The 24,923-nt window shown below is 44.0% G+C and overlaps 1 protein-coding gene across 1 annotated transcript in view; it reads left to right on the top strand.

Annotated features, from left to right (window-relative positions):
* Window positions 1–24,923, top strand: part of LOC126234308 (reversion-inducing cysteine-rich protein with Kazal motifs-like) — a 354,561-nt gene that overhangs the window by 200,524 nt on the left and 129,114 nt on the right. Inside the window, exon 4 of the mRNA XM_049942994.1 lies at window positions 4,263–4,299. Within this exon, the coding sequence (XP_049798951.1) occupies window positions 4,263–4,299 (37 nt within the window). The remainder of the gene's footprint in view (window positions 1–4,262; window positions 4,300–24,923) is intronic.

Genomic DNA, 24,923 nt, shown 5'->3' with positions numbered 1-24,923 from the left:
CGCCGGGAATCGAACCCGGGAAACCGGGCGTGGGAAGCGAGAACGCTACCGCACGACCACTCCTCCGTCCGTCTTTAGTTATTTTGCTGCCTAGGTAGCAGAATCCCTTAACTTCATCTGCTTCGTGACCATCTTAAGTTTCTCGCTGTTCTCATTTCTGCTATTTCTCATTACCATTGCATTTCTTAGATTTACTCTCAATCCATATTCTATACCCATTAGATTTTTCATTCCATTCAGCAGATCGTGTAATTCTTCTTCACTTTCACTCAGGACAGCAATGCCATCAGCGAATCGTATCATTGATATCCTTTCACCATGAATTTTAATTCCACTCCTGAACATTTCTTTTATTTCCATCACTGTTTCTTCGATGTACAGACATCCCTGTCTTAAACCCTTTTTAATCCGAGCACTTCGTTCTTGGTCATCCACTCTTATTATTCCCTCTTTGCTCTCTTTACATATTATATATTACCCGTCTCTCCCTGTAGCTTACCCTTATTTTACTCAGAATTTCGAACAACTTACACCATTTTACGTTGTTGAACGCTTTTCCCAGGTCGACAAATCCTATGAACATGGCTTGGTTTTTCTTCAGTCTTACTCCCATTATCAACCGCAACGTTAGAATTGCCTCTATGGCGCCTTTACCTTTTCTAAAGCCAAAACTGATCGTCATCTAGGACATCCTCAATTTTCTTTTCCATTCTTCTGTATGTTGTTCCTGTCAGCAACTTGGATGCATGAGCTGTTAAGCTGACTGTGAGATAATTCTCGCACTTGTCACTTCTTGCAGTCTCTTTAGAATAACGTGGATGACGTTCTCCCGAAAATCAAATGGTATGTAGCCAGACTCAGAAATTCTACACACCAACGTGAGTAGTCGTTTCGTTGGCACTTCCGCCCAATGGTTTTAGACGTTCTGATGGAATGTTATCTATCCCTTCTGCCTTATTTGATCTTAAGTCCTACAAAGCTCTTTTAAATTCTGATTCTAATACTGGATACTCTATCTCTTCTAAATCGACTCCTGTTCCTTCTTCTATCCCATCAGACACATCTTCCCCCTGATAGAGGTTTTCAGTATATTCTTTCCTCCTATCTGCGCCCTCCTCTGCATTTAGCAGTGGAATTTCCGTTAAACTGTTAATGTTACCTACCTTGCTTTGAATGTCACTGAGGGTTGTTTTGATTTTCCTGTATACTGAGTCTGCCCTTCCAACAATCATTCCTTTTTCGATTTCTTCACATTTTTCATGCAGGCATTTCGTCTTAGCTTCATTGCACTTCCTATTTATTTCATCACTCAGTGACTTGTATTTCTGAATTCCTTCTTTCTTCGATCAATTGAAGTATTTCTTCTATTACTCTTGGTTTCTTCGCAGTTACCTTCACTGTACATACACTTTTTCTTTCCAATTTCTGTGATAGCCCTTTTTAGAGATGTCCATCCCTCTCTTATTACTGTGTCTATAGCCTTAGAGAACTTCAAGCGTATCTCGTTATTCCTTAGTACTTCCGCACCACACTTCTTTGCGTATTCCAGTTCCCCATGGCTATTAGACTGTCATCTCTCCTTACGTACTCTATTAGCCTTTCAATATACTTCCTCTATCTCTTCATCTTCAGCTTTCGACGTCCGCATGCATACCTGAACTATCGTTGTCTCTATCATGGAACTGTTCACTACAACACACTGTTTGCCTACTTTCCTATTCATAACGAATCCTACTCCATTTATACCATTTTCTGCTGCTGTTGATATTATCCCATACTCATCTGACTAGAAGCCCTTGTCTTCTTTCCATTTCACATCACTGAACCCTAATATATCTAGACTGAGCCTTTGCATTTCCCTTTTCAGATTTTCTAGATTCTCTACCACGCTCAACCTTCCGACATTCCACGACTGGACTCGTAGAACGTTATGTTTTTGTGGATTAAGCAGTGTTTTTTCTCATGGTCGCCTCCCTCTTGGCAGTACCCTCCCGAAGATCCGAAAGGGGAACTATTCCGGAATCTTTTGCCAGTGAAGATATCATCATGACACTTTTTCAATTACAGGCCACATGTCCTGTAGATACACGTTGCATGTCTTCAATGCAGTGGTTTCCATTGCCTTCTGCATCCTACTTCCACTGATCAATGCTGATATTCCCGCCTTTAGGACAAGAGAGTGCCCTGAAACTCCGTCCGCTCCTCTGCCTATTTGACAAGACCGTTGGCAGAATGACGGTGACTTCTTATGCCGGAAGTCTTCGAGATCCAATGCTGATTATTAATCAGGATTTAGGCAGTGGTGGGTTTCGAACCTGAGATCAAAGACGTTTCGATTACGAATCAAAGACGGCACCACTAGACAATGTGTGCAAACGCACGTACGTCCTGGGGACCTATGTGTTTTTATGTAGGGCCTGCTCTGCGGAGGCTTCCTAGGAATTTAGATGCTCTCCTGTTTTATGGCATGTATCACTGGTGCACTATTTAACCTCTGTTATTCGACATTTATGTACTCACATTTTATGTACGTACATCGAGTTTTGGTTCAAATGGCTCTGAGTACTATGGGACTTAACTTCTGAGGTCATCAGTCCCCTAGAACTTGTTGTTGCTGTTGTGGTCTTCAGTCCTGAGACTGGTTTGATGCAGCTCTCCATGCTACTCTATCCTGTGCAAGCTTCTTCATCTCCCAGTACCTACTGCAACCTACATCCTTCTGAATCTGCTTAGTGTATTGATCTCTTGGTCTCCCTCTACGATTTTTACCCTCCACGCTGCCCTCTAATGCTAAATTTGTGATCCCTTGATGCCTCAAAACATGTCCTACCAACCGATCCCTTCTTCTAGTCAAGTTGTGCCACAAACTTCTCTTCTCCCCAATCCTATTCAATACCTCCTCATTAGTTACGTGATCTACCCACCTTATCTTCAGCATTCTTCTGTAGCACCACATTTCAAAGGCTTCTATTCTCTTCTTGTCCAAACTATTTATCGTCCATGTTTCACTTCCATACATGGCTACACTCCATAAAAATACATTCAGAAACGACTTCCTGACACTTAAATCTATACTCGATGTTAACAAATTTCTCTTCTTCAGAAACACTTTCCTTGCCATTGCCAGTCTACATTTTATATCCTCTCTAGTTCGACCATCATCAGTTATTTTACTCCCTAAATAGCAAAACTCCTTTACTACTTTAAGTGTCTCATTTCCTAATCTAATCCCCTCAGCATCACCCGATTTAATTTGACTACATTCAATTATCCTCGTTTTGCTTTTGTTGATGTTCATCTTATATCCTCCTTTCAAGACACTGTCCATTCCGTTCAACTGCTCTTCCAAGTCTTTTGCTGTCTCTGACAGAATTACAATGTCATCGGCGAACCTCAAAGTTTTTACTTCTTCTCCTTGAATTTTAATACCTACTCCGAATTTTTCTTTTGTTTCCTTTACTGCTTGCTCAATATACAGATTGATTAACATCGGGGAGAGGCTACAACCCTGTCTCACTCCTTTCCCAACCACTGCTTCCCTTTCATGCCCCTCGACTCTTATAACTTAGAACTACTTAAACATAACTAACCTAAGGACATCACACACATCCATTTCCGAGGTAGGATTCGAACCTGCGACCGTAGCGGTTGCGCGGTTCCAGACTGTAGTGCCTAGAACCGCTCGGCCACACGGGCCGGCACATCGAGTTTTATCCCAGGAATTTTGGTATAACTTCTGTTTAGCTTTTTTAATGCTTACAGTTTGGATAGGTGCAAATATTTATTTATAGCTTTGCAGGTGCACTTGAAGATGGGATAGAGATGAGGAAACAAGCTTGTGCTTTCTTTTTGGGAAATAAAAAAAAATTTACAGCTGTAGAGGATCCTATCACTGATGATGACAGCGTGTAGTTGATCGTTTGTTATTGCTGTTGCCACTCTGGCCCGAGGGTGGGTCAACTGGAGTACAGACTGATTTAAACTGAAATTAAATAAACATGAGACGATTAATGTTACAGTGTTGTGTTGTGAATGTATAAATATAATGACAAATGTCATCGCGAAGAAGAACAGCGTATGTGCTATAGAGATAATGTGGATAACGATTAAAAAGATTGTGGTAGAGAAACGGTGAACATATTGGGTACTAGAAGCCGCTGTTTTAAGTTAATATCGACTCGACATAACATTACTTGAAACAGAAATATTTTCTACTTAACTGTTTTACTGTAATTATTTCTAAGTGTCGCTCCTTTTTTCAGGTTTCCTTCTGGGAATGCATGAACAAGACAACTGAAGGTAAGAGCATAACCATTTTATTCGAACAATTGCTACCTCTAGATAACGTATTTATTTCACACAGTATTTGACAGCTGTTAATAACAAAGAAGTGTACAAGTTTCTTTGCATTCCTGAAACCTGGCATTGAGTTGTGCGGTTTCAGCAAACGTTTAAAAACCGTTAAGGATATGCGTCATGAGCAAAATCACACGAAAGAACATTTTAAGTGATAAAAACGGCACATAACAAGCAGCATTTTGGCCAATACTACGTTTGTTTATCAATGTATCACCGATTCTAAAAGACCGAAAGGAAAGCGAAATTACAGCAACAACGTACACTGACCTCTTTATTATATTTTTCAGACTCGGGTTTCAAAATTGTTATCGTAACCTGTTTCGACATTTTACCAACTCATCATCAGATGAGCTGTTTATAAAAGTAACCTAAAATGAGGATAGTAAAATACTAGGAAACTACCTACCAAAATAACCTAAAGCGTGGCGCGCAAACTTCCAAGATGGGCAGCCTTATCGAATCCGCGCGGTGGACTAACTACAGTTGACTGCAAGACCGGCCACATTGAGTGTGGTTTCTTGGCGGTTTCCGACGCTAATTTAGGCAAATGCATGGCTGGTCTCTGAATTTTGCTTAAGAGACTATGATATACAAACAATTGAAACACGACAACACAAAGAACAGAGCTCACACGATTCACAGACATATGGCGCACACTTCCTTCCCTCCCTTAGGCTCAATTCACACATACACTATGTGATCAAAAGTATCCGACACCTGGCTGAAAATGACATACAAGTTCGTGGCGCCCTCCATCGGTAGTGCTGGAATTCAGTATGGTGTTGGCCCACCCTTAGCCTTTATGACAGCTTACACTCTCGCAGGTATACGTTCAATCACGTGCTGCAAGGTTTCTTGGGGAATTGCAGCGCATTCTGCACTGAGTGCTGCACAGAGGAGTGGTATCGATGTCAGTCGGTGATGTCTGGGACGAAGTCGGCGTCCTAATCATCCAAAGATGTTCTATAGGATTTCGGTCAGGACTCGGTGCTGGCTAGTCCATTACAGGAATGTTATTGTCTTGTGACCACTCCGCCACAGGCCGTGCATTATGAACAGATGCTCGATCGTATTGAAAGATGCAGTCGCTGTCCCCGAATTGCTCTTCAACAGTGGGAAGCAATAAGTTCCCTAAAACATCAATGTAGGCCTGTTCTGTGATAGTGCCACGCAAAACAACAGGGGGTGCAAGCCCACTCCACAAAAACACGGACACACCGTAACACCACCGCCTCCGAATTTTACTGTTGGCTCTACACACGCTGGCAGATGACGTTCACTGGGCATTCGCCATACCCACACCATGCCATCGGATCGCTACGTTGTGTATGTGATTCGTCACTCCACACAACGTTTTTCCACTGTTCAATCGTCCAATGTTTACGCTCTTTACATCAGAGAGGCGTCGTTTGGCATTACCTGCGAGATGTGTGACTTATGAGCAGCCGCTCGACCATGAAATCCAGTTTTTCTTACCTCTCGCGTAACAGTCATAGTACTTGCAGCGGATGCTGATGCAGTATGGGATGCCAGTGTGATGGTCTGGATAGATGTCTGCTGGTCACATTACGACCCTCTTTAACTGTCGGCGATCTCTGCCAGTCAACAGGCGAGGTCGGCCAGTACGCTTTTGTGCTGTACGTGTCCCTTCACGTTTCCACTTCACTATCATCGGAAACGGCGGACATAGGTATGTTTAGGACTGTGGAAAATCATCGACCAAAATTTTAAAAAAATTATTCTGTACGTCCCAAATCTCTGATTGCCATCCCATTTGAATATCTGCAGAATCATCTCCACACACAGTCATCTATAGCTGTGGAAAGCAGTGCAGCCATCATGACTTCAGATGCTAGTGAAGACACATTATCACACTCAGTGACATACAGATTGAGTAGATTTGTTGTGCTTTGCTTGTGCAGGCTCTTCTGAATATTAGCACGTGGACAAGAAGACAAGGTGTATCAATGTCTTTTTTTTTATTTTCTCCTAGTACTCATGTTACGAAAATACGTCAGCTGAACAAGAAGAGCATGTACTGTTGGTCAAGTGAAAGATAATGGTCTCGCAGGATGATTCAGCTCCTCTTATACACTCCTGGAAATGGAAAAAAGAACACATTGACACCGGTGTGTCAGACCCACCATACTTGCTCCGGACACTGCGAGAGGGCTGTACAAGCAATGATCAAACGCACGGCACAGCGGACACACCAGGAACCGCGGTGTTGGCCGTCGAATGGCGCTAGCTGCGCAGCATTTGTGCACCGCCGCCGTCAGTGTCAGCCAGTTTGCCGTGGCATACGGAGCTCCATCGCAGTCTTTAAAACTGGTAGCATGCCGCGACAGCGTGGACGTGAACCGTATGTGCAGTTGACGGACTTTGAGCGAGGGCGTATAGTGGGCATGCGGGAGGCCGGGTGGACGTACCGCCGAATTGCTCAACACGTGGGGCGTCAGGTCTCCACAGTACATCGATGTTGTCGCCAGTGGTCGGCGGAAGGTGCACGTGCCCGTCGACCTGGGACCGGACCGCAGCGACGCACGGATGCACGCCAAGACCGTAGGATCCTACGCAGTGCCGTAGGGGACCGCACCGCCACTTCCCAGCAAATTAGGGACACTGTTGCTCCTGGGGTATCGGCGAGGACCAATCGCAACCGTCTCCATGAAGCTGGGCTACGGTCCCGCACACCGTTAGGCCGTCTTCCGCTCACGCCCCAACATCGTGCAGCCCGCCTCCAGTGGTGTCGCGACAGGCGTGAATGGAGGGACGAATGGAGACGTGTCGTCTTCAGCGATGAGAGTCGCTTCTGCCTTGGTGCCAATGATGGTCGTATGCGTGTTTGGCGCCGTGCAGGTGAGCGCCACAATCAGGACTGCATACGACCGAGGCACACAGGGACAACACCCGACATCATGGTGTGGGGAGCGATCTCCTACACTGGCCGTACACCACTGGTGATCGTCGAGGGGACACTGAATAGTGCACGGTACATCCAAACCGTCATCGAACCCATCGTTCTACCATTCCTAGCCCGGCAAGGGAACTTGCTGTTCCAACAGGACAATGCACGTCCGCATGTATCCCGTGCCACCCAACGTGCTCTAGAAGGTGTAAGTCAACTACCCTGGCTAGCAAGATCTCCGGATCTGTCCCCCATTGAGCATGTTTGGGACTGGATGAAGCGTCGTCTCACGCGGTCTGCACGTCCAGCACGAACGCTGGTCCAACTGAGGCGCCAGGTGGAAATGGCATGGCAAGCCGTTCCACAGGACTACATCCAGCATCTCTACGATCGTCTCCATGGGAGAATAGCAGCCTGCATTGCTGCGAAAGGTGGATATACACTGTACTAGTGCCGACATTGTGCATGCTCTGTTGCCTGTGTCTATGTGCCTGTGGTTCTGTCAGTGTGATCATGTGATGTATCTGACCCCAGGAATGTGTCAATAAAGTTTCCCCTTCCTGGGACAATGAATTCACGGTGTTCTTATTTCAATTTCCAGGAGTGTATTTTACAATTCACGTGAAGCAATGCATCTCAGTCATAGTTAGTGGTTAGCCGTATTAATGTGACCATACATATCATCAGATCCACCACTGCTTGGTTCTGAAGGTCAATAAATACACCAGCGCACTGACTAAATATCGACAAGGGAGATGAACTGCTTGATCGCATCATTGCCACCGTAATGTACATTAAAGAACGTAACGATACACCAAGACAAACAAGGCAACATGTTCTCTAAGAGTACAAAAGTTTATTGACGCTTGATTTCATTAAATGTTTAAAATGTATCGTGAACCGTTCTATATTTTTCGAGATCTCTCAACTTTTTTTATATGAAGCGATGTACATTTGTGACTTGATGAATAAATATTATAACATTAAGAAACACATAAAATAAATAACTTAATAGAATGCCCCCGTAATGATAATAAGCATCTTATAAAGACTTGCACTACTTGTAAACTGAGGAAGCAGCAAAGCAATTTAATAAAAATTTCGTAACAGGAATAGAAAATCATGGAGAATGGATATTAATGCTAACGTTCGGGAGGAAAAGCAGCCTCATGCAAGAAGGTTTTTCAAGAGCTTTTGAGGGGAATGGACAAAGTGCTTCACAAGAAATGTTACGTAAGGACAAACAGAGCAAAGGCAAAGGTGAAGGACTGTAGCAGAAAGGGGGATGCCAATTATTTAAGGCCAAAAGCGGGAGAAGTGAAATATTTATTGCTAGGAAGCAAGATTACACAGGACGGCCGAAACAATGAAGATATCAGGCGTACACTGGCAAAGGCGGAGGAAGGAAGAAAAGAAGGCCGGCCGGAGTGGCCGTGCGGTTCTAGGCGCTACAATCTGGAGCCGAGCGACCGCTACGGCCGCAGGTTCGAATCCTGCTTCGGGCATGGATGTGTGTGATGTCCTTAGGTTAATTAGGTTTAATTAGTTCTGAGTTCTAGGCGACTACTGACCTAAGAAGTTGAGTCGCATAGTGCTCAGACCCATTTGAACCATTTTTTGAAGAAAAGAAGGAAGTCAACAGTCGTGGAGAACGGTTGCACTCTGCAAGCTCTCCCTCATCACAAGAAGTTGCTGAAGGCCACGTGTTGTTTGGAATACTTTGCAGTGCTTTTCATGATTTTCGAAGAGTACCTCACGGTGACTATTGTCAATAAAATCGTGCCTTTCTACTTTTCATTCATTTCGTGTATTATGTGACTTAAAACTTACGTTCGGTGTGTATTTGTGGGGGTTTCTATACTAGGGTTATCGTAAGACGGCCGTTTATTCGTTACGTGTTCTTTCGACAAATTACAGTGCTTTCTACAATTTCCAGATAGCGTCGATTGAAGATTGTTGTTAGCTTTCATTCATTTCGTGCGTTCTGCTACCGAATATTATGTTTAGTGAATATCTGTGTCGTGTTTGCACATAAGCCAAAACAGTATGACCACTTTCTGGTGTATGTAAACGGAGCAGACACGGACGGGGATCAACCAAGCGAAGATATGGGCTGAAAATGGGGAGATCCATTGAGATAGCGACTTTGACAAAGGGCAGGTTATTATTACGCAGAGCCTGTGAACGATTATCCCGAAAACGGCGAAGCTGGTCGAATGTTCACGTGCTACTGTCGTGAGCTTGTACGGAAAGAGGTACAAGAATAGATGCTACGTCGTCGGACGTTCACGACTTTTCACGGAATGTAGAGTTCTGAGGTTTCTCTGCTCTGTTAAGTAGGATAGTTGGTGGTCCGTGTCATCTTTACCGAAAGATCACAATGCTGAGCACGCACAAGTGTTTCGGAGTACTTTGTTCATCGTACATTGTTGAACATGGAGGTCCACAGCAGACCACCTCTAAGTGTTTACATGTTGCCCCAACGACAACGTCAGTTATGATTTCAGTGGGCACGGGACTATCGGGATTCGACAGTCGATCAATGGAAACGTGTCAGATCTTCGGGTGAAGCACATTTTTGCTACGCTAGGCCGATGGTCGTCTCCACAAATGCCGTCATCGAGGTGAACAGCTGCTCGTAGCGTGCCGCGCTCAGTGGACGCAGGCTGGTGGGAGCAGTATTGTGCTATGGGAGTTATAGAAGACACGCTGACGGCTGCGAACCACCTGCATCCCTTGATGCTTGATGTCTTCCCCGACGGCTACGTCGTCTTTCAGCAGTGTAACTGTAAGTGTCTCTGAGCCACAACCGTGCTGCAGTGGTTTGAGGAGCATCGTGGTGAACTCTCGTTGATGTCTTGGCGACTAAATTCATTTGATTTAAACCCTATGGAACTCGTATGGGTCACTGTAGGGGACCACCACCCCGTACGCAAATCAGCGGCGTGTTATTTACGCGAAATACATGACCAATGCGTAGACATCTAATGCCACATACCTCCACAAACATATCAACTAACTGTAGGATCCCTGATACACATAATCAGAAATGTATTTCGTTCCAAAGACGGACAAACAATCTATTATGCAACAATGTTTTCGTTCATCAGTATACAGGGTGATTCAAAAAGAATACCACAACTTTAAAAATGTGTATTTAATGAAAGAAACATAATATAACCTTCTGTTATACATCATTACAAAGAGTATTTAAAAAGGTTTTTTTCTCTCAAAAACAAGTTCAGAGATGTTCAATATGGCCCCCTCCAGACACACGAGCAATATCAACCCGATACTCCAACTCGTTCCGCACTCTCTGTAGCATATCAGGCGTATCAGTTTGGATAGCTGTTGTTATTTCTCGTTTCAAATCATCAATGGTGGCTGGGAGATGTGGCCGAAACACCATATCCTTAACATACCCCCATAAGAAAAAATCGCAGGGGGTAAGATCAGGGCTTCTTGGAGGCCAGTGATGAAGTGCTCTGAGATGTTATTTACGCGAAATACATGACCAATGCGTAGACATCTAATGCCACATACTCCAACTCGTTCCGCACTCTCTGTAGCATATCAGGCGTATCAGTTTGGATAGCTGTTGTTATTTCTCGTTTCAAATCATCAATGGTGGCTGGGAGATGTGGCCGAAACACCATATCCTTAACATACCCCCATAAGAAAAAATCGCAGGGGGTAAGATCAGGGCTTCTTGGAGGCCAGTGATGAAGTGCTCTGTCACGGGCTGCCTGGCGGCCGATCCATCGCCTCGGGTAGTTGACGTTCAGGTAGTTACGGACGTTTAATACACCACCTATCAGGAGGTTTAACACCATACTTCATTCGAAATGCACGCTGAACAACTGTCGTCGATTCATTTCTGCCGTACTCAATAACACAAAAAGCTTTCTGTTGAGCGGTCGCCATCTTAGCATCAACTGACGCTGACGTCTAGTCAACAGCGCCTCAAGCGAACAAATGTACAACTAAATGAAACTTTATAGCTCCCTTAATTCGCCGACAGATACTGCTTAGCTCTGCCTTTTGTCGTTGCAGAGTTTTAAATTCCTAAAGTTGTGGTATTCTTTTTGAATCACCCTGTATATTCTCTTGCTTTTACGTCCGCCTGCCGCCGGCAAGTTGGCTGCGAAGTTCACTGAAAGATAAATTTTCACCAATTTTTACTTCATTGCAGTTAAAGCGAGTGAGTAATTCGTAGGGTACGGTAAAATTGTTACCATAGGTTGGGTAGTATAGGAGAAACTTATCAGGTCTGTGGGTTGTTGTTTCACTGGGGTGACGGTGGTGAGGAAACCAGTACTCTATGAGATGAGGTTCTTCCATAGAATTATAGATTACACATTTGAGAGATGTGAATCGTGGAACTGGGAAGGAATATTCGTGCCCATCAGGCAGAATTATAACTGGTGTATTTTGAATTAGATACACTGAAGAGGAAAAGAGACACTGGGAGCTGGGAAAAGGGCGACAAGGGAGGAATCCCCAGAAATCACATATCAGACTTCGGTTAAGAATCAGTTTAACGTGTTACCTGAAACAGGAGAAGAGATTAAATCACTTTTTGAGAAATTGGAGTGGAGTACACCTGACCCCTAGCCAAAGTTAGCCTAGGTCAGTTGCAAAATCAAGTACGTAGAAAGGAAAGAGTCCTGCTGCTACGTGGCAATAACTAGAAGAGTGCAGGCTAAATGCAACACGAAAAGCTAGGTGTAGAATACCAGGTCAACAAGCACTGAGGTACCGAGTGCCGAGCTTAGCCAGGTGACAGAGAACATAGAAGCTTTGCCCAGTGATTTAAATGAAGAGGATCATCTACGTATAGTAGGAGGAGCGGAAATAGGAGGGGCGTTTGAAAAGTCCGCGCAAAGTCCGAGAGAGATGGCACCACCGGCGCGTATCGAGTTCATGCTTAATTAGTAGCATCGTTGGAAAGAACTCTCACCAAGTTTCAGCAATATTGGTCTATTTCTTTGTGTTTGGCATTCGTGTGAATCAAGGAAGTCGAGCGATGGTCAAAAAATGTACGGAAACGAATTTTGTGTGGTGATTAAGCATTACTTTATGACTCTTGAAATCCACGATATGGTGACGGATGACGGATGACTTAAGGTGCGTGAGACTGCTTGTGCTGAATGAACGGGTACATAATATTTTGCATAAAAATTTGGACATGAGAAAGCTATCCGCAAGATGGGTTCCGCGACTGCTCACGATTGATCAAAAACGGATTCGTGTGAAATGTTGCAACGATGGTTTGCAGCTGTTCAGGAAGAATCCGCAGAACTTTACGCGTCGTTTCGTCACTGAAGATGAATCATGGATACATTACTAAACTCCTGAGACCAAACAACAATCTAAACAATGAGTTACCAAGGGATAATCCGCACCAAAAAAGGCGAAGACCATTCCTTCGGCCGGAAAGGTTATGGCGATTGTCTTTTGGGATTCGCAAGGGAGAATCCTCATCGACTATCTGGAAAAGGCTAAAACTATTATAGGTACGTATTATTCACCGTTATTGGACCGTGGAAATAGGATTCGTTTCACATTCCCCCTATTCTCCAGACCTGGCTCCCTCGGACTACTATTTGTTTCCCAGTTTGAAGAAATGGCTGGCGGGACAAAGATTTTATTCAAATGAGGAGGTGATTGCAGCAACTAATAGCTATTTTGTAGACTTGGACAATTCCTATTATTCGGAAGGGATCAAGAAATTAGAATAGTGTTGGACGAAGTGTACAAGTCTAAAAGGAGACTATGTCGAAAAATAAAAAAAGTTTACCCAAACCACGTAAGTAGTTTTTATTTTTGCATGGACTTTTCAAACGCCCCTCGTAGCATGGCTAGCAGCCTAGAGTATATTATTAAAAGTGACCTGAAGGAAATACCACGAACGCATGTACGGTTTGTGGAGGTTTTGTAGCGGCATAACTACACCTGCCAGCCGTGTAAACAAAGAGCCGTGTGGCTTGCTTTCAAATGAAACAAAGTATCATTTCTGTGCTGAACGTGTTCCTGCAATGGGGAGATGGGGATACAAAAATCATAGGCTGCATCGAAGAGGAGAGGAAAGCACAGATTAGCTGAGCATCTCAGAGGAAATGTAAGATTGGCCACAAGGACGTAAGACGAGCTCCCTGTGATTACTGAAGGCAGAGGGGCGCAGTTTTTACTTTAGAATCAGGTTATAGACAGCAGACATTCTTGATAAAAATTAAAACAGGACCGTAATATATGTAATACCTTCCAGAAAAGTAAATCTGATTTCTGTCACCAGAACAAGCAAGACGAGCTTCTTGAATACCAGGAAACTGTGAAAAATTCCGGAGTGATTGATGTTCTTTGCTTCTCTAAACATCATATAACCACAGGGATGAAGAAGTTAAATATCAGGAATTATAGACATCGCCATTTTCGTGTAGAGTTGACATGGAAAAAGGAGTTGCTATATGATACGCAATAGTTGTGTGCAAGACTATTTTGAAGGACGTAAAAGGTGCAAACATGCAGCTCTTTTGTATCTGTTGTGAATAAATAGTTGCCACTATTTAAGTTCCAACCCCCGTAAATACTGTGGACAACAAGATAAAAACATACGCGACATTATCCAATGGGAGACAGAACAGATAGTCAACGTACAAAATATGATAACAGTTAAGTGCTTTTAACACTTACTTCCTAAATGTAGCAGCAAAATATTAAATTAAGTGGTTCAGTTGGAATAGAAGGATAATATATTTAATAATGTCAGTCCTGAAACTTTTGAACAACTAGAAGTAGCACCAACATCGTTCTCTGAAAATAACAGAAATATAAACATTCTACAAAACAAAAGATAGAATTTCAAAAAGAATTCTGATTATAAGGAAGGTGAAAAGAAATTACTTACCAAGTTATCTAGTGACATCTTTTTTCCAAAATATTCCAAAAGTAAACTACTCAAAAGTAGTATCACGCTTAACTGGAAACAATACTTAGCACATCACACTTTGGATTCCAGAAGTGTTTCTCAACTGAGAATGCTAATTATACATTCACACACAAAATGCTACAAGTCTCGAATAAGAAAATATCTACAGTTGCTACTTTTTGTGATCTTTCCACACGGCACGTCATTGTGTAGACCATTAGACACTCTTACATAAGCTTAAGTAATATGGAACTGATGGCTTTACAACTGGTATAAATCACACTTAATAAGTAGAATGCTAAACGTTGTGGTGAATAATGCAAACCGTATTGCAAAAGGGAGTCCCACAAGGCTCAATTTTGGCCAACTTTTGTTCCTTATTTATGTGAACAACCTTCCACTTAACACTCACCAAGGAGAATTGATACTTTTTGTAGCAAATACTAGTGTTGTGATAAATTCCATTACAGAGAAAGCAACAGAAAAGGTCGTTAATGGTGTTTTTCAAAGAGTTATTAAGTAGCTCTCCTTACTTTTGAGAAAAACACACTGCATTCAGTGTTGTGCCATTAATACCGTGTAACAATGATGTAGCACATGAACAAGAGTCAATAAATTTGGTTGAGTGCTTCACATTTTTAGGTATCCATATTGATGAAAACTTGAGTTGAAGGAAGCATAATAGTGAGTTCTCATATAGTACAGCTACTTCTGCTCTTCGTATACTTGCTTGTGTTAGAAATAATCGAATCAATCTCCTGATACATTCTGCAATATTTCCACTCAATAACGTCTTATGGAAGAATCACTAACTGTTTAGAAAGAATGTACTGATTGCACAAAAGCGCACAGTAAGAATAATACACCACTGGCCATTAAAATAGCTACACCAAGAAGAAATGCAGATAATAAACTAGTATTCATTGGACAAATATATTACACTAGAACTGACATGTGATTACATTTTCACGCAATTTGGGTGCATATATCCTGAGAAATCAGTACCCAGAACAACCACCTCTGGCCGTAATAACGGCCTTGATACGACTGGGCATTGAGTCAAACAGAGCTTGGATGGCGTGTACAGGTACAGCTAAACATGCAGCTTCAACACGATACCACGGTCCATCAAGAGTAGTGACTGGCGTATGGTGACTAGCCAGTTGCTCGGCCACCATTGACCAGACGTTGTGAATTGGTGACAGATCTGGAGAATGTGCTGGCCAGGATTTCCCAGGGATCGAATGAAGGGTAGAGCCTCGGGTGGTAACACATCTGAAATGTAACGGCCACTGTTCAAAGTGCCGTCAGTGCGAACAAGAGGTGACCGAGACGTGTAACCAGTGGCACCCCATACCATCACGCCAGGTGATACGCCAGTATGGCGATGACGAATACACGCTTCCAAAGTGCGTTCACCGTGACATCGCCAAACACGGATGCGACCATCATGATGCTGTAAACAGAACCTGGATTCATCCGAAAAAGTACGTTTTGCCATTCGTGCACAAAGGTTCGTCGTTGAGTACACCATCGCAGGCGCTCCTGTCTGTGATGCAGCGTCAACGGTAACCGCAGCCATGGTCTCCGAGCTTATAGTCCATGCTGCTGCAAACGTCGTCGAACTGTTCGTGTAGATGGTTGTTGTCTTGCAAACGTCCCCATTTGTTGACTCAGGGATCGAGACGTGGCTGCACGACTCGTTGCATCCATGCGGATAAGATGCCTGTCATCTCGACTGCTAGTGATACGAGGCCGTTGGGATCCAGCACGACGTTCCGTATTATCCTCCGGAACCCACCGATTCCATATTCTGCTAACAGTCATTGGATCTCGACTAACGCGAGCAGCAATGTCGCGATACGATAAACCGCAGTTGCGATAGGCTACAATCCGACCTTTATCAAAGATGGAAACGTGATGGTACGCATTTCTCCTCCTTACACGAGGCATCACAACAACGTTTCACCAGGCAACGCCGGTCAACTGCTGTTTGTGTATGAGAAATCGGTTGGAAACTTTCCTCATGTCAGCACGTTGTAGGTGTCGCCACCGGCGCCAACCTTGTGTGAATGCTCTGAAAAGCTAATCATTTGCATATCACAGCATCTTCGTCCTGCCGGTTAAATTTCGCGTCTGTAGCACGTCATCTTCGTGGTGTAGCAATGGCCGGTAGTGTATATGGTGTTCACCCACTGTCGTCATGTAGGTACCTCTTCAAGAAGTTATTTATATTAACTGTACCAACACATTACATATAATTCGTCATAATTAATGGACGACAATTTGAAAAAAAATAGTGATGTCATAGCGAAAACACTAGAGAAAAACGTGGTCTTTAATATCCATTAAATCTATCATTGGTTTGTGTTGTTTCAATCATGAGGAACAAAATTAGCCGTGCGCTTTCGAAGGAACCATCTTGTCATTTGCCTGGGACAGTTTAGGGAGACGACGGGAAACCTAAATCTAGAAAGGCAAACTCGGATTTGAAACGTCATCTTCCCGAATGCGAGGTCATTGTGCTAAAGCAAAGCCAGAGGAAGGTTTCCTCAAGAGAGATGTTGATATTAAACTGAGGAAGAAGCTCCTGAAACTTTATCACTGGAGCACAATATTCTATCGAAGTGAAACGTGGACCATCAGAAATAAAGAGAAGAAATGGCTTGAAGCGTTTGATGTATGGTGCTATCGAACCATACTAAAAATTATGTGGGCAAGCTAAGTACGAAATGAACAATTACTAAGAAGAAAAGATGTAGGCAGAGGCTCAAAGGAAGTAATTACCAGAACAAGTGACAGGTTAGTGGGACAACTGCCTCGGCATACGCATCCAGTTAACCTTCTGCTGAAAGGAAGAGTAGACGGGAAAAACTGAAGAGGCAAACCAAGATCAGGATATGCAAAACATATTACAGGTTATACCGGATGTAACAGCTATGCAGACATGAGAAGTTTAGTAGAACGTAGGAAAGCCGGCAGCGATAGCCTAGCGGTTCTAGGCGCTTCAGTCCGGAACCGCGCGACTGCTACGGTCGCAGGTTCGATTCCTGCCTCTGGCATGGATGTGTTTGATGTCCTTTGGTTGGTTAGGTTTAAGTAGTTTTAAGTTCTAGGGGACTGATGACCTCAGATGTCGAGTTCCATAGTGCTCAGAGTCATTTTGAACGCAGGAAAATGGAACATCAAACCACCTAAGAAAATTACGAATTGAAAAATCCGTTAATCACGGGAACCATTGTAAATTAACTGATTATACAAACTTCTTTGCATCGTGTGACATTAATGTCATCTCTGGGAATACTGACCTTGTTTTTCGGTGCACCATCTATAAAATGTTTTGGTCCCTGTCCTCGTGGATTCTAGTAAATACACGAGTTATTATTTTAAGGTATGTGTGCCACGTACCTTCAAAAGGTAGATCGTCGGTGTATTAAAGCGATAGTATGTATGAATTAAGGGTGAACCGGAACTCCACCAACAAACTGTCAAAGTAAATAAAATATTCTGGGCTCTTATGCCGTGGTCGAATGGATTTCACATTTAAACGCAACGTTTCGTCCTCATCTGCGGAGGACATTTTCAAGGGGGATCGTAGCTTCTTTGAGTGCCTGTTTCACATCCTGGCTCGCTACTGATTGCAGCAAAATTCCGTTTACGGGTGCTTCCGTGCAGTGGCGAGACGTCACATATTTTGAATTCCCGAGCGCAATTGGTTGTTGCCGATTGCCGTCGCCCTCTGTTGCTATCATCCCTTGGTGGAAGAGTGGTACACTTCTTCCTCACTACCGAGACCCCATTGTCATTCAGTTTCATGCCCTTCTCCTCCTTATTGAAATGGCTGAGGTGTTTTACGATCTCTGTCGCTCTCTGTACAGCCATTCGTGGAATCCGGTTGTGGCTGCCAGTATTTGGATACCATCAAAAAGAATGTGGTGTTCTCCTGGCTGCAAAGCATGTTCCGCTGATTGGGACGAAATGTTCGGATTAAATGGATAATCCATTCGACAACAGCGTAACAGCTTGGAACAGTTTATTGATTGTGACATTTGGGGCCGTGAAAGTTTACGTTTTACAGATCGTCCAAAGATACCTTTCTGAATATTTTGATCTAGCGACCAAAAGTCTTGGTGAGTTTGTAACAGTTCTACTGCATTTTGTTTGTTTCCTTGCCCCAGTTAGTTTTGTATCTGAACTGCACTGAAAATAGTGGATAAATTGCAAATATCGACGTTATACGCTGTGTATCTTGTTTTCATTCACTCACACTGATATCTGTTGACAACAGCGATGCCCTCTTTAACTCGAAGTCATCAAGTTTCATTAAGTACAGCGCGTTTATGTTGGTTGGTTGGTTTTGGGGAAGGAGACCAGACAGCGTGGTCATCGGTCTCATCGGATTAGGGAAGGATGGGGAAGGAAGTCGGCCGTGCTCTTTCAGAGGAACCATCCCGGCATTTGCCTGGAGTGATTTAGGGAAATCACGGAAAACCTAAATCATGATGGCCGGACGCGGGATTGAACCGTCGTCCTCCCGAATGCGACGCGTTTATGTCTACCGGTTTGTTTTCCGACAGTGCTACAGTGGTTGTACCTTAACAGTGATCCACAGCAGGTACTATGGATAGGTTTACTGATGGAGGGGTGACGACGCGCACCTCATGACTGGGTTCACAGTATGTTGTGGAAGGGCCGAGCTGTTCTAGGCGCTACAGTCTGCAATCGCGCGACCGCTACGATCGCAGGTTCGAATCCTGCCTCGGGCATGGATGTGTGTGATGTCCTTAGATTAGTTAGGTTTAAGTAGTTCTAAGTTCTAGGGGACTGATGACTTTAGCAGTTAAGTCCCATAGTGCTCAGAACCATATTTTGTTGTGGAAGACCGTCACAACGACGCTATGCTGAGCTCTTCCTGCCCCGACGGGTATCCACACAGCAGTAATTTTGCATATGTTATGATGACCGTCAGCTGTTTATTTTTATGCGCAGTGCTACCGGTCTCTATCAGCAGACCATCATCAAGTCGAAACAAAGCGTAACGAGCTTGTCACTACAACATTTGAAATTCTGCCTTTATCTGACGGTTGTTGCATTACTCTTTGTTGTATGCTCCACATTTCGGGTATTGCATATTACGGGTTTCTTAAGTGTTGTAAAGGTTTTTTCGCAGAATCAAAGGCGATGTATCAAACCAAATGAATCATAATTACGTAATTACATAATTACTCTGTATTGAGCAGTCTGAGACCTTGGGTCCGTTGTATCAAAATACTCAGAAGACATCCGTGGACAACTTCTGAAAGTTGGCGATGAAGGTCTGGTTCACCCTGTATATCAGCAGTCTCGATGCAATGTTTCCGCTTGCGCTATGCAACAAACACCGGGGACAACAGTTCCAAGCTCCGTCTGCACGGCAGGAGGCTGCAGTTTTGCTTTGACACTCAGCTTTCGATTTACTGTGCGCGATAAAGGCAAACGATACAGGCGACCACACTGACTCCCCCCTCCCCCCCCCCCCCTCCGACCGCTCTCTGCACACCCACAGCAGCCACTGCCAAGGCAGGCGGCTTCAAAACATAAATACCGCGGAGAGCAGTCGCAGGAACGTGTTTTACGGTTAGCTGCGAGGCCATGCAAATGCCGCCCCAGCCGACGGACCTGTTTCTTCGCAGCAGCCGTCCAAGACCAAGCAGGAGGAGACTGACTTGCGTCGCCTACATATTTGTTTGGACGTAGCTGTAATGATGCGTGTGGTTAATGTAGGTGACTGCTTCATTTTCCGTCTTTAGAAAAAAAGATGTACATGAGAACAACATTTATTCTGCACCGAAGCAGCAAAGAAACTGTTACAGGCATGCTTATTCAAATACAGAGATAGATAAACAGACAGAATGCGGCGCTGCGGTCGGCAACGCCTATATAAGACAACAAGTCTCTGGCGCAGTTGTTGGATCTGTTACTGCTGCTACTATGGCAGGTTATCAGAATTTAAGTGAGTTTGAACGTGGTGTTACAGACTGCGCACGATCGATGGGACACAGCATTCCCGAAGTAGCAATGAAGCGGAGATTTTCCCGTACGACCATTTCGCGAGTGTACCATGAATATCAGGATTCCGTTAAAACATCAAATCTCCGACATCGCTGTGGTCGGAAAAAGATCCTGCAAGAACGGGACAAACGACAACTGAAGAGAATCGTTCAACGTGACAGAAGAACAGAAGTGCAACCCTTCCGCAAACTGCTGCACATTTCAGTGCTGATCCATCAACAAGTGACAGCGTGCGAACCATTCAACGAAACAAAGCTTTACGCCTCGCCTGGGCCCATAAACACCAACAATGGACTGTTGATGATTGGAAACGTGTTTCCTGGTCTGACGAGTCTCGTTTCAAATTGTAGTGAGCGGATATAGAGACAACATCGTGACTACATGGACCCTGCATGTCAGCTCAAAAATGGTTGGCTCTGAGCACTATGGGACTCAACTGCTGTGGTCATCAGTCCCCTAGAACTTTGAACTACTTAAACCTAACTAACCTAAGGACATCACACACATCCATGCCCGAGGCAGGATTCGAACCTGCGACCGTAGCAGTCCCGCGGTTCCGGACTGAGCGCCTGAACCGCTAGACCACCGCGGCCGGCCGCATGTCAGCAGGTGACTGTTATAGCTGGTGAAGGCTCTATTATGGTGTGGGGCATGTGCAGCTGGAATGATATGGGACGCCTGATACGTCTAGATAGACTCTACCAGTTTCTTCGACTCTTCACTGTATTTGGAATGTGGCTCTTCCTCCCCGCCTTGTACTCTTTTTAAACAATACCATTTTTCCTTAAGACTCCACTCACAGGCTCCACTAATAAAAAAAAACAATTCTACACTATTAGCCATAAAAATTGCTACACCAAGAAGAATTGCAGATGATAAATGGGTATTCATTGGACAAATATATTACACTAGAACTAACATGTGATTACATTTTCACGCAAGTTGGGTGCATAGATCCTGAGAAATCAGTACCCAGAACAGCCCGCATCTCGTGGTCGTGCGGTAGCGTTCTCGCTTCCCACGCCCGGGTTCCCGGGTTCGATTCCCGGCGGGGTCAGGGATTTTCTCTGCCTCGTGATGGCTGGGTGTTGTGTGCTGTCCTTAGGTTAGTTAGGTTTAAGTAGTTCTAAGTTCTAGGGGACTTATGACCACAGCAGTTGAGTCCCATAGTGCTCAGAGCCATTTGAACCATTTTTAGTACCCAGAACAACCAAATCTTGCCGTAATAACGGACTTGTACGCCTGGGCATTGAGTCAAACAGAGCTTGGATGGCGTGTAGAGGTACAACTGCCCATGCAGCTTCAACACGATACCACAGTTCATCAAGAGTAGTGACTGGCGTATTGTGACGAGCCAGTTGCTCGGCCACCATTGACCAGACGTTTTCAATTGGTGAGAGATCTGAAGAATGTGCTGGCCAGTGCAGCAGCCGAACATTTTCTGTATCCAGAAAGGCCCGTAATGGAACTGCAACATGCGGTCGTGCATTATCCTGCTGAAATGTAGAATTTCGCAGGGATCGAATGAAGGGTAGAGCCACGGATCGTAACACATCTGAAATGTAACGTCCACTGTTCAAAGTGCCGTCAATGCGAACAAGAGGTGACCGAGACGTGTAACCAATGGCACCCCATACCATCACGCCGGCTGATACACCAGTATGGCGATAACGAATACACGCTTCCAATGTGCGTTCTCCGCGATGTCGCCAAACATAGATGCGACCACCATGATGCTGTAAACAGAACCTGGATTCATCCGAAAAAATGAAGTTTTGCATTCGTGCACCCACGTTCGTCGTTGAGTACACCATCGCAGGCGCACCTGTCTGTGATGCAGCGTCAAGGGTATCAGCAGCCGTGGCCTCCGAGCTGATAGTCCATGCTGTTGCAAACGTCGAACTGTTCGTGCAGATGGTTGTTGTCTTGCCAACGTCCCCATCTGTAGACTCAGGGATCGAGACGTGGCTGCACGATCCGTTACAGCCATGCGGATAAGATGCCTGTCATCTCGACTGCTAGTGACACGAGGCCGCTGGGATCCAGCACGGCGTTCCGTATTACCCTCCTGAACCCACCGATTCCATATTCTGCTAACAGTCATTCAATCTCGACCAACGCGAGCAGCAATGTCGCGATACGATAAACAGCAATCGAGATAGGCTACAATCCGACCTTTATCAAAGTCGCAAACTTGATGGTACGCTTTCTCCTCCTTACACGAGGTATCACAACAACGTTTCACCAGGCAACGCCGGTCAACTGCTGTTTGCGTATGAGAAATCGGTTGGAAACTTTCCTCATGTCAGCACGTTGTAGGTGTCGCCACCGGCGCCAACCATGTGTGAATGCTGCGAGAAGCTAACCATTTGCATATCACAGCATCTTCTTCCTGTCGGTTAAATATCGCCTCTGTAGCACGTCATCTTCATGGTGTAGCAATTTTAATGGCCAGTAGTGTAATTAACATTCCTCATAAATCATATGTTGAATACTACTGTAGCCAACTTCATGTTACCTCAAAATACCGTAGATTGACATAACAGAGTTCATTTGCTTTTCTGACTATTTCACTCTTGAAGATCTGGTTCTTGTTCCGTCAGCCGGATGCACACAGCAGAATATCTGGACAAACTTGTCCACAGTGAAACACGAAATTACTTACCAAAAGGACAGACAGGTTACAGTAAAAAAAAAGAATATTAACAGAACCATAGCATAATCCTTACTTGCCTAAATGGTAACACTTGCACTACTTGAGTGTTCTTTTATTTTCTTTTGGCTGGTTCAAATGGCTCTGAGCACTAAGGGACTTAACTTCTGAAGTCATCAGTCCTCTAGAACTTAGAACTACTTAAACCGAACTAACCTAAGGACATCACACACATCCATGCCTGAGGCAGGATTCGAACCTGCGACCGTAGCGGTCGCACGGCTCCAGACTGTAGCGGCTAGAACCGCTCGGCCACACCGGCCGGCTATTTATTTTGGCACTATTGCAATTTTGGTTCTATAGTCGTGTCTATTTTAAAGTGATTCATTACTATCCTATTGTAATCAATCGCTTTGGATGCCGTAGTACGTGTCAGGAACTTCATATGCAACATGTTACCATACAGCGAATATCATGAGAATGAGCTTCCACTTCAACACTAGCTCAGCTCACAACGAAACACCTGACACAGTATAACACTACAACAGCATATTTACGTAGCTTACGTAATCAAATACCAAATTTGGTTTATTACTTATTATGCCCCAACAGAACAAATAGTCCTGTCACGGAAAAGCCACGTATAACACTCCTGTCCGCTGTTACTACTGCACCCTAACCTCAATGCTAGAAACAGGTTGTGACATAAAACTATTTTGTAAAAGCAACTATGGTATAAAGCAACAGAGCAGTGTTACCCTCTGAGAGGAATTTTGTTAAGTTGACCGTGTTGTACCTAACAGAGGTGGCTTATCGGAAATGAAAGTCAGAATTACGTAAATGTTTGAACAGTAACAAGCAAAATTTTGCCTATCTGCACTGTTTAACTGATAATGGAAAACGGTCGCCAGCCTAACTAGGCAAAAGAATGATTAACATTCTCGTTGAAGAAAATAGTTATAAGTAACTATAACGGACAAACACAACCTAGACTTGGCCACACGCGAGTGCAATGAACTCTGACACACTCATATGTTTACGGTAAGAGTGAAACTAACAGTTGGAGTAGCACAAACTATTTGCAACATTATAACAGGTACAGAAAAACACTATCACTTTCAGGGCTTACACAAACTGAGTGGTCTTTATACTGTTAATATGCACACAAGAGATACAAACACTTGGTAATCATGAACATATAACGTTTCACAACTGCAGCTTTCTCACTTTTACTACAGCGAAACACAATACTGACAAAATTGCAAGAAACTGACTCACCTTTTAGAATTTACTACAGACAACAACGTGATCATTTGCTTTATAAGCCTCAGTCTTAAGAACTTTTAATTTTGAAGTTAGCAACAACACATTAATAAGCAGTTTTACTAGGAAAATTATTTCAGCAAGCATCATTAACTTTAACTCACTCTCTTGCCACATTAACTTTAACTTTCACTTTACTACATTCAAGAGGCATTAATTAGAAAACTGGGTTTTAATGTACTTTCAGTAAGGACACTCGGTAATCACTTTAGTTCAAACGGAGAGGACCCTGAGAGGTGTTATGATGAGGAGAAAAATCAAGGTAGGTACATAAATTCAGATAAAATTTACCTTATATTTGAGCACACTAACACATCCATGAAGCTGATCCTTCACTGTACATCAATATAGTACTACGTTGCAATGATTGCGCAATGTGGTGGCAACTGCATGTTGGTAGGTGGATTCGCAGACTAAATTGCTGGACTCTGTCATTTCTTGGTGGTGATGGTAGATACAAATTCCAGAATAGCCCAGCTATTTATCCATCCATCCGAGGCATTGGAAAATAACAGAAAAGCCTCTCTCGAAACCAGCACTATGCAACTTTTACACGGCAGTGCACGGACTCGTAGCTCATCTCTGACTGTTGGCTCGTCCCCGACTGACTATCGGTTCCACCTTTTCCACCTAGGCCAACCACAATTTGCGCGCGCTACACAGTTCCATTCCCGGGGGGAACCACAACAACTCTTACATAT

Source organism: Schistocerca nitens, chromosome 2 (assembly GCF_023898315.1).
Source record: "Schistocerca nitens isolate TAMUIC-IGC-003100 chromosome 2, iqSchNite1.1, whole genome shotgun sequence".
NCBI classification, from domain to species: domain Eukaryota; kingdom Metazoa; phylum Arthropoda; class Insecta; order Orthoptera; family Acrididae; genus Schistocerca; species Schistocerca nitens.
Note: the sequence above shows the minus strand (reverse complement) of the source record. Positions and strands in the feature narration are given on the sequence as shown.